Below are 9,772 nucleotides of genomic sequence, written 5' to 3'. Positions count from 1 at the left end.
GCCAGACACTTTACTCTTAGATTCCAAGTGATTTTTTCCCCCCTTATGGAAATGGCCAAATACATACACCTACTAAAACAATTGATTTTTCTTTCATTGTGATAGAAGAGCTTTAGATTGTACTCATAAACAAAGCTTACCAATAAATGTGAGTTACCTTTCAAGGTCTGGGTATCTGCAAGATTTTGCCGAAAACATTGTGCATGAAATGCTTTCCCTTTAAACTACCAAACAAAAAACAATCTTAGACCTTCTAAGATTGGTGCTTAATCTTATTCTGTAATGGTTTAATGCAGATAAAAGGTGAACCAGGAGGACCTGCTAACTCAGATTGCCCTTCTACAAGCGAAATATGTTATAAAGCCAGACTTACCTCTAAACCCACCAAAAAGATTTGTTGAACAGTTCACAAAAAAGCTGCCTTTAGAAAATGTTTTACATTGTTACAGTAGGGGAGGAAATGAGGTATGTCTTACTAGGATAAATCTAATTATAGCTTCTTGAGCTCCACCACTGTTTTTCAAAAAACAGAATATTAAAACTGTAATAGCTATATATATGTATATATAGCTTGTGTAATAGTATGTATGCAGCAGGAAGTCAGAAAGACATGCTCTGATATTCTGGAGAAGGAGGCAGAATGTTTGATAAACTGAATTTGGACATGAGAACTCAGATTGTAAAGTGATGCGCACCTTCAAAATACCTTAGGTAGTTAAGGAAGGATCCAGAAACTCTTGCATTTTAATCTCAGCTCTGCTACTACTTTCTGTGTAACTTTCAGAAAGTCACTTAACCTCCCTGGTTTAGTTTCCCTGTCCGTAAAATAGATCTAATAATACTCAATACTCATCTGTATCTTGTGTGGATTATTTACTTACTGTTCTGTTTGTTATATATTGCTTTGAAAATGTAAAGTGCTAAGTACTATGTACCCTTTCCATTACAATCTTGATGTAGGTAGTTCTCTCATGGTAAATTCACAGCTACACAGAGGTCTTATACAAGATCTTGCACTCCACTTTATTGAAAGGAGAAAGGGAAATAGTTACATGGAGGAGGGCATAAGGCCTGTGAAATATGGGCTCCCCGCACAGAGGGAACACACACCAGATCCAAATAAGATGGCATGGAGAGGGCTGTAGGGGCCTGGCCAAGGGAGTAACTACATGAATTCAGAGAACTGCAGGGGGAAGCAAGTATTATTCCAGTCTGAAATAGTGAGCGTGGAAGGTTTGTGTTGCAGCATTACAACCTATCTCAGCGTTGTTGGGCTGAATTCTGTCCCATTCAGCTTCCACAGAGTTCTTCCAGAGTCCAAATTTCACAATTAGGGGGTGCTGATGTGACTGAGGACAGTTCTATAAGAAGCAGTGTTTGATCAAGGAAATAATTATTTTAGATTAATTCATATTGAGTTAAGCATGTGTTGTAGAAATTTGGAAATTTCTCAGGTGTTTTACTTTCCATTGGAAATTAATTGTATACTCTAAAATATGATAAAATGAGGCAGTGATTGAAAAGGCACTGAAACTTCATATTAGGAATAGTCCATACAGTAGATCTCCATGAAGTTTGTGGGCATTCAGAAGAATAAAATGCTCAAAATATATAGAAAAGGCCTTGGTATGTCCAATTTTGGGTTCTGGAGTGCACATCATACAAAAGTTACGGTTACAACGCTTACAAATAGAGGCATTTGAGTCACTGATTATGGATAGAAGCAAACTACAAAATATTGCTTCTAGAGTTACCTACCTTATAAGTCATGTGTGTTCTGAGAATGAGAGGTGTAAAACTTCTCAAAAGTAGACTCAAAATACAATAAGTATCTGGTTTTTAATCTTGAACATTGTGATATTATTGATTTGTTTCATATAGTTGCATTAACACCAGGTTAGCAAATAACAAAGCAAAACATGTTAACTGAATAATGTATACTTACTAACATAAAGGTAGTGTATGGTAAAATAAGATGAATACAATTCTTGATGCAAGTAGGTATGGACCAAATGCAATGAAGAATTAGAAGGCAGTAGTCAGAAAAAGAAATGTAAGGTTTATTGTTTTATAGCTCTAATATCCATTAAAAGTTAGTAACACAGCAGGTGACTATGGGTAAGTGTAAACTGAATGTTTTGAAATAAATAGCAGTTGGGTGACCTGGGATGACAGGGCTCTAGACAAGGGTATGTGTTTGTCAATATAGCCTACATGTTTTACAGACTCCTCAGGGAACAGGGGAAGATACAATTTCACCTTTTCTGTGCCAAAACATTTTAATTATATCTTCTTCCAAGTACAGCGGTTCAGTAACCAAGGAGCTGACATTGATGCATGTGTTGATAAAGCTGCAAACATTCAAAATGAGATTAACAAAGATTTTGAGAAAAGGGTGACAGCTAATTTTGCACAGTATTCTGCATCTAATTCAGGTCAGTGTAATGATAGAATATTTTATAACTGTTGTGTCATCCAAAGGGACTTTTATGATGTTTTGTTTTTGTATTTGTATGTACGAAAAGTAAAGTTGTAACGTATCTTTCAAACAAGTTATAACTTTTTATTGAACATTAATTGATTGTATCCATAAGCATTTTGAAAGAAGAAAACTAGCATTTAGAAGTAATTTTATACATGAATCAACCTTCATCAGATAATCGTGTACTTTTGTCTAATTCACCTTGAAAATACTAACTTCAAGCAAGATGTGTAAAAGAGCCAAACCAAATATTACAGAACCAAGTAATATTGCTTAGTACATGCAAGAAGATCGATCAGAGAAAGTAATATTAAGTGTATTTAAATAATCAAACTGTAGTTTCTTTATGTTGTGTGAGACCTTTTGAGAACATCTCAGTGTATTTCTGTTCTATTCTCCTCTTTATTTGAAGGCAGCTGACATTCTTCTTTCACTTTTCTTTTTGTTTGTGAAATTTTCTTTTTTTTTATCCACTCACTTCTCCATCTGCTTTCACTTTTGTTTGCTTGGGCCGTCTCTCATCCCAACTTGATAATGAGGAATGCGGTGTGACCCTGACCTCTATCAGCCCATTCATGACCTTCTGACTCCCCCACATAACCTTTGACCTTCTCTTTGACAGCTTGATTAATTACCCTGTGTTATGATTTATGAGTAAGTGCTATGTAAAAATAATAGACAACAGGTGGTCCTCTAAAAACTTTTTGTGGCATGTTTTCTTTTCCTGCCTAACTTGATGAGGTATTTTAAGTTGGGAACTTACTGGGACAATGTATGTTTGGCAGTAACACAGCATTTTTAGACACTTGGACACAGCACTGGAATCCAGGGAGCTAAGAGTTGAGGTGTAGCTGGAATGAAAATATTACAAAGTGTTAGCAGGGTGCAGTTGCCAAAATGCACATTGGGTGGAAACACAAAACGGAGTCAACTGACATTTCAGGCGTTTCAGTCTCAGGTCACGTCTTGAGAAAATTACTCAAATAATGGAGGGGGCATTTTTCAAGCTGAGCTGCATCTCCAACAGCTATGTTTACTTTAACGCTTCACTAGTGACTTCTGATTGGTTGTCATGACCTCATCCCACTGTTGCACCTAGGATGTTGTAACAATGACATATATGTACCCTTCTCATGAAAAAGATGGGAAATAAACCGAACATACATCTTTCAAAAAGATGAATGGACATTGCTATGTCCATTTTAACCATGGGCAGATTTAGTTTACAGACCTAAACACTTTGAGTTGCATTTCCCTTGAGGATTAGCTCTGATCTTGTTGCAAACAGTCTAAATAGAATTCTGAACTTGAAAAATCAGATTGATAAAGCTTAGGAAAATGATCTCTTATAGATCCTTACTTACAGGCCAAAAAGATAGTTACATAGGTCAAGGGATTCCACTCTAGCCCCTGACCTCTCTGGTCACATATGGCATTCCATTTTGGTGGATTAATATGCAGGGCTGAATGCTTTCAGCTCATTATTCATTTAGCCAGCCACAAGAGATTTGAAAAGATTCAGAATTTACCTCAAATATTTTAGATTGCCTTTGACCTTACTATTGCTGACTAATAGGGTAAATTAACTTGGATATAACTTCAATTTTAAACATCTCGTGTAAAGTTCCAATAAAGGACAAAAGTATCATCCCATTTCATAGTGCTGTATTTTAGTGACTAGTGCACTTCTGAATCTATACGACTTTCATTGCCAAGCTTTCTTATTTATGATTTTTGTGCTTTCCAACACCTGTCTGCTTTCCCATTAGCAATCATCTGTTGGATAAATGATAAGTGAGCTATTATATATTTGTAACTCTATTTATAGACTCGAAACTAGAGCTTGCATGCAGTGCTCTTTTACAATTCTTAAACTTCAGGGAGCAGTTAGTTGTATGGACTATGAGTTCTTAACTTACCTTTCTGAAGCAATAGTGTTTGGGGAAATACCTATTAATATGCTGGAAATTTAAACCTACCTACTTTACTCTGATCGAGAAACTACAATTACATCCATTGAACTAAAGGATGAAGTTTACTTTTATCAATATCTGTCTTGATTATCACATCTAGTCACAGATGTACTATGTAAACAAACTTGGAGTTAATTAACTACAACATATATATTTCTTCTCTCAGAGATATGGTAGTACATTAGGATTGGTTTGTAACAATCAGTTGAAGAACTGTGGGGATTATTCTGTTTTGAGACAGAAAAAAATTAGACCAGTCTAATTACAAATGCTTAAAATATAGCAGTTTACAAAGTATAACTTTGTAGTCAAAAATAACTTTTCAACACCAGAGCAGTTTCTCCATTTGTATACCGCAGATATATAGAAAAAAGCTACTTCGATGTTATACACATGAATGACACATCTAACTTTTTACAAATGAACACAGCCTTAAGAAATTCTCCTAGAAACATGTATTTATTTAATGAAAGACTTCATCATGTCCAATATTTTAATAACACTACATATGCATCTAGGCTGAAAGCGAGATTAGTGTTTGCCTCTCTATTGATATTACAGTAAATGCTGGTTACACTTCTGAACAGGCTTTTTATAGAATATAATTGTAAATAGTAATTGTTTATCTTTGTTAAACAGGCATATTAATGATTTGTGATAAACTCTACTGTGTATTATTAGTAGTTGATAAAGAATATTTGTAGTTTTTTAAACTACACGAACTTCTGTCTGTTCCATTTTGCATTGACGTCAACATGTGTAACTCCACGGATATTTACAAGTCAGTGGAGCATTTAGCTCTTTGTCTCTACTTATAATTTTCTGGTTGCACTTTTTTGTTTTAAATTTTAATAAGTGCATATATTTATGAAGTTTGATACTGCAAATGTGTGCTACTTATTATATAATTTTTCCAGATGTTGATGGATCCTAAGAAACACATTGTTTTCATAGGTCAGCAGCATGAGGGAGGCCTTTTACCTAAAGATGAGTATTCATTTTTGATGAAATAGGTTTGTACAGTGTAGTACAGCCTGATAGAGGTTAAATTCTGGTGCAGTTATAGATGCTACATTGTATATCCATATTATTTCATATGAGTGAGTATAGTATGTTAGCTCAAATTCTCTTGTTGACACCATTGTTTGTCTTATAATCACTTCAACCCAAGTTGTGAAAGAAAAATAGAAAATGTGGAATGAAAACATAACTTCTGATAAACAAAACAATATTAAAATAGAATCTTTATAACAGTAAGTTTTGAGACTTGTTTGGCAGATTATGCTAAGACTTAATTATTGTAGTGTTGCTCTAAGGAAAAGGCGGTTTGAAAAAGTACAAAAAAAAATTTAAAATGTTCAGGGAGACATGTTATGCTATTTAAAATCTAATTGATAAAAATCCTTTAATTGATTTATGTAGTAGTGAATTTAAAAATTGAATCATTTTTCATCTGTTGATGTCTCTGTGAAAAATTGACATTGTGTCCTCATAAAATTGGACAAATGACTCATGTAATTTTCAGTTACATAATCAATAACTTAGACAAATTCTGCTTCTTTGAAGATTTATGTGTCTGTTTTGTGGCCAGTTTTTAGTGGATGTAGAGTTTCAAATTTCAGTAACACTTATAAAACCACAATGAATACATGAATTTTGCATTTGGCTTTGTATAGAAAGCAAAAAGAATCAATACACAGAATGTCTGCACTCAAAATGAACAGATCAAGAAGATGGACAACAAACTAAAGCATTCTACACTGCAGGCTACAATCACCAAAGTACTTCATGTAGTTTGTTTTGAAAACTTCATCATTTCTTCCTACCATTTAGCATAGCACAAAAAGTGTACTTTCATATAACTCTCCTAATTCACTAATATTTTTACATAGGTTTACTAAAGCACTACTCTGTTTTGTGATGGGTTTATTTTAGATTTATAAACTTAAATTCATTTTTAAAAGTTGAAAAACATTTAATAATAGTACAGTATTCTTTCTTCCTAGTTATAATAATAATAATAATAATGTTGTAATTTATTTATTATTATAATATCCAGTTATGGGATAGCTGCATTTCAAATCTTCATGGTGGTTTGGTTTTTGTTGATTTTTCTGCAGGGTTTTTTTTTTTTTTTTTTTTTTTAAGTTCAATTCACTCAGAAGAGAGGGCAGGGAAGAAACATGACAGGAGACCACTTACTCATGGTACAGAATCTAGTGAGGAGGCAATTTTCTCTTTGGCCTATGGTGACCTTTTTTGACTATGTTCCTTACACCAGAGACAGTGTACTGAATGCCTCTATTTCACCCTGTTTAGCAGAGTGCAGCAGTGTCCTTTAACTTAGTTTTGGTGGGAGGAGAAGTTATAGCAGAAATTTGAGAAGGGCGTGAAAAGTTGTACAGGCACAAGGAAGAGGGGTAGGAACTTCCTTCAAATGTGATTTTAATAACTAGTCGAGTGTGTCCAACTGTAGAAAATCACCAAGTGACAATCTGTCTACCTGACAGTGATCACAATGCGTTACAAGATTTTTGAATAGCTATACAGATTAGAATAAAGCAAGACCAAATAAAGTATCTTTTGTTGGTGTAGATTTGGTTTACTTTGGTCAGCTAGGTATGTGGACTTGTTTGATCTTCTCACTTGGCCTGAATGTAAAATTAAAGTTTAACAAAAAAGGCAGAAATAATGTTGTTTTGATAGCTAATTAATACAAAATATGTATTATTTATTATTATAAAGTTGTTGTTTTTTATTAAGGAGTGTTTTATTTTTAATTGGAGCCCATTCTGTTAACTGTTTGTCCTTCTTCTCTTCCCTCCCCACTTTTAAAATGCTTAATTCACAGAAATATTACTATATTTCATTGATTGTCAGTATTTTAAACCTATTTTTAAATTACATAAAAACAAATAGCTGTTTCACTGAGAATTTATTTCTCTTACATAAATTTGTGTATTCTTCAACAGTTCCATTTCTTGAAGCACAAAAATATAGCACAGATGTTTAAAATCATAATCTCCTACACAGCATAGTTTTTCTCTGGATTTGCAGAATACAATACATAACTTAATCCCAAAGAAGTTTTAGTGCAGTTTTAAAGTGGTACTTAAAAGTCATTCTACCCTAACAGAGTTGACTTGTAAGCGGTATTGCTGAATCAGTGTTGATATTGATTCATGGTTACTGTCGCTATCAGTTTGTGCATCGTATGCTGGTGGTCAGCTAGACAAAAGGTTGTTACTATTTTAAGCTGTGCTGAATAGTTTCCAGAGATTTTATTTGAAAGATATCCATTCTATTGTAAAAGTTTTCATAGCTGGACATAAACTTTGTTAGTCATTATGTAGTGTTCTTATAATGATGTTTTGTTTTTAGTTCTAGTAGCTTTCCGATTAAAATCATATAAAATAACATGTAGTTATGAATAACACCAACACATTTTGAACGTTGTTTTTAAAAGGTGAAACAGGCAGGTCGTGTGGATATAGATGTAGAGATATATGTATCCACACACAGATACACATATCAATATATTTCCCCTTAGTTACAGAAATAAAACCCTACAGGTTTCTTAAAATATTACTATAAAATCATATACTTTTGTCCAATATGAAATCACTTTCATATATTTTTATTAAGAACAATAAAATAAATTGAAAGGAATTTCCAGGATTAAATCTTTCTGTTAATATTCTTTTATTTTGTCTTTTCTGAAACAGGAAGGCTATGGAGTAATAGTACTGAATCCCAATGAGAACTATATTGAAGTGGAAAAGACAAAAGCCCAAGTACAGCTGTCCTCTGATAGCTCAGATGAACCTGCAGAAAAGAGAGAAAGAAAAGATAAAATCCAAAAAGAAACAAAGAAGCGACGTGACTTCTACGAAAAGTATCGGAACCCGCAAAAAGAAAAAGAAACTGTGCAGTTGTATATTAGAGTAAGTTTGTTTAGTTTAATTTGCCTTTACTAAATTATGTGCTGAAGTATTTTATATTTATTATACATATTTACATTAAAAATGGCTGCTTTTTTTTTTTTTTTATATATAGACACACTACTCACTTATGTCTTAAAGAATTCATTTAAAGTGAGTCACTCTTTCTTGTATTGCTATTTTTTTGTCATGTATCGAATGGGAAGTTTTGGAAGAGCTGCAAATATTGCTTTCTGTTTTCAAAGAGGAACTTCAAATAAACCCCAAAGGAACATATTAAGTGTTACAAACACTGATTTAAAGAAGACTTTGTAAAATGTTTTATAAGTAGATGTGTATATATAAGAAACACCTAATACAGCTTAGGTAACATATTAGCTACACAACATGTCGTGCATGTATTTACAGCATTATGTTGTTGTCTTATACTTGGGAGGCAGTAGTTATAGCCTAATAATTTTTAATATATTACCTGCTGAATTAATAATGTATTGTGCAAAATACTGGTGTTCATCTTGTGTGGTAGCAGTTTTACCCTCTAATGTATTGTTTTCATATGAGCAGCCATCCATTGTATTTCCGCTAAGCTTCTGAAGGCAGATAAAGGGAGAGAGTTATTAATATCTTAATAAATATTTAAGCTAGAATAGCTCAAGAATGGTGTAATGAGGAAACTCTGTCCCTTGCTCTTTTCTTACTCAGTGAACCTTTGCACTTTGTAATGCTAGCAGCATGGGATCGTTATAACAGTGCTACCCAAGGATTTCTAATTCTGCAGGGGGCACAAACAATATTATTTGCACTTTGACACATTCTTCTTCATATACATACTATGCATTATACATTCTAGACAGTCATGCAATTTTCAAGGCCCTTATTATGAAAGTTAGCATTTTTATTCAACATTAAAACATGTCAGAAATGCCACAGGACGGTTAAAACAGTAAGAATTTGCATGCCATTCTGATGTGAAAAAGAGAAACATCCAACAAAATAGGGTTAGAATCATTTTAATTTTCAACATGTTCTTATTAATTGTGCTTTTGCTATAACAGTGATTTTTAGCTTTACTACCTAGTTAAAAATTTTATACACTTGGCTTGTGAGAAGCATTAACAAACAAAAAATTATACCTTTTCCTGAGTGTAGAAACAATAAGAACCTTTACAGATGTACGTAGAAAGTGACCAGAAGGGCACTACTTTTTATGAACTGTACCAATCTGCCAACCAGCCAATCCCAGCCTTTGAGAGAGGCAGCCTTATTCACAAAGAGGCAGCGTACACTGGTTGGGCCAGTTATCAAGCCTTACTCCAGCAATCCAGTGCTAGTATTAGAACTAAGATTACTTTTTAATGCAGTGATCCTTTCACATT

At 33.5% G+C, this 9,772-nt stretch overlaps 1 protein-coding gene across 1 annotated transcript in view; it reads left to right on the top strand.

Moving 5' to 3' along the window:
- The window catches only part of ARB2A (ARB2 cotranscriptional regulator A), a 354,588-nt gene that overhangs the window by 170,375 nt on the left and 174,441 nt on the right, over positions 1–9,772 (top strand). The window contains exon 7 of the mRNA XM_065406106.1: positions 8,181–8,399. Coding sequence (XP_065262178.1) covers positions 8,181–8,399 — 219 coding nt within the window. The remainder of the gene's footprint in view (positions 1–8,180; positions 8,400–9,772) is intronic.

Source organism: Emys orbicularis, chromosome 6, assembly GCF_028017835.1.
Source record: "Emys orbicularis isolate rEmyOrb1 chromosome 6, rEmyOrb1.hap1, whole genome shotgun sequence".
Taxonomy (NCBI): domain Eukaryota; kingdom Metazoa; phylum Chordata; order Testudines; family Emydidae; genus Emys; species Emys orbicularis.
The sequence above is the reverse complement of the archived record's forward strand: the minus strand, read 5'-3'. Positions and strand labels throughout refer to the sequence as shown.